This window comes from Sinocyclocheilus anshuiensis, unplaced genomic scaffold (genome assembly GCF_001515605.1).
Source record: "Sinocyclocheilus anshuiensis isolate Anshui unplaced genomic scaffold, SAMN03320099.WGS_v1.1 scaffold206, whole genome shotgun sequence".
Lineage (NCBI taxonomy): Eukaryota > Metazoa > Chordata > Actinopteri > Cypriniformes > Cyprinidae > Sinocyclocheilus > Sinocyclocheilus anshuiensis.
In genome coordinates, this window is record NW_015542358.1 from 580217 (window position 1) to 581609 (window position 1393).

At 35.5% G+C, this 1393-nt stretch overlaps 1 protein-coding gene across 4 annotated transcripts in view; it reads left to right on the forward strand.

The window, feature by feature from the left end:
• LOC107691825 (voltage-dependent L-type calcium channel subunit beta-2-like) overlaps nt 1-1393 on the forward strand; it is a 33465-nt gene that overhangs the window by 22315 nt on the left and 9757 nt on the right. For all 4 annotated transcript variants that reach the window (XM_016490631.1, XM_016490630.1, XM_016490632.1 and 1 more), the window contains exon 7: nt 901-981. In XM_016490631.1, the coding sequence (XP_016346117.1) occupies nt 901-981 (81 nt within the window). The remainder of the gene's footprint in view (nt 1-900; nt 982-1393) is intronic.

The following is a 1393-nucleotide window of genomic DNA, read 5'->3' on the forward strand; positions in this document are numbered from 1 at the left end:
TAAAATTGTAATTTCACACCTTGTATTTAAATCATTTTAAGAAAAGCAACTACTATGATTTCCATCTTTAACAAGAGAGTCCAGTCCTGCTCCCGTAGGACCTCATTCTTGGAGTTACCTTCTTGGAAGTTTCCAGTAATCTTGAGGACCTTGATTAGCTGGTTCAGATGTGTTTAATAAGGGTTGTAGCTAAAGGACGCTGGCCCTCCAGGAGCAGGACTGGATTTCCATGATCTTCAAAAATGGCACATTTCATATTTTATCCTAGACATGAGGGGGCATAAAAATGTACAACATAGTAGGAATGATCGCATGGCCACTACTTAGTAACCACTTCACTGTGTGGGTCTCCCTTCTGACATTTCTCTGTTATACAGCTTCAGATTTGCGTTTGTTTGTGTGTGCATGTTTAACCAATAAAATTATTGTTTGTGCAATTACATACAAAAATTTTCTCAAATTTCTAATTTGCTTAACACAGCACTGTTACAAAAGCCTGATATTAACAAATTATTTTACTAAAGCTCACAGTATGTATGAAACACTCAATGTATGTAATCTGGGTTTTTTAAGTTGGGTGTCAAACTTAATTTGAGCTCAGGCAAAACATATGCATTAGGTAACTATAGAAATGCATTCAGCATTGTCCTTAATCTGCAGTCTAGCTAAATGCAAATAATTTTTTTTATTTAACTTCAATCTGAAATAATTAACAATACAGCAATGTAAGAACTGGACATTCTCAGCCTGCTGACATTAAATTTGACACTTGCAGTCTAGATCTTAATATGGATAATAGTATTTTCCCCCTCTTTTATCTCTCCTAGCTGTGACTGTGAAGTGTGTGTTCTGTGCGCACACTGACAAGGTTAATGGTGTGTGTTTTGTGCTGCTCTACAGACAGAGCATGTTCCTCCGTATGACGTGGTGCCGTCTATGAGACCGGTGGTGCTGGTGGGACCGTCACTCAAGGGCTACGAGGTCAGCTGCTGCAAAAACGCAGTGTGAATTCATAGAGAAGATACTAAAGAGTTAATTCACCTCTTATGGTGTCTTTGTTTTGTGGAGATGTTTAGTAGAATGTTAAAGCTGCTCGTTTCCATACCGTCAAGAAATAAAATGACAAAACATTGCAAACATTGCATTACGTTGCACTAAAAATAAACTACTTTAAATAAATTACTTTGAAGCAATTTTCACTGAGAAATCACTAGTAAATTTAACAAATAATTACAAAGAAACAGCAAGATTGAATTCAATTGGAAATTTTGAAGTACAAAAATAACAGTAATTTATTGTAAAATGTACTCCAATACTGTAACTTCAAAAAAATCACTGTTTACAGTGTAGTTAACAAATAACATGTCCACAAACTTTTGTTGTATGTTTGTAC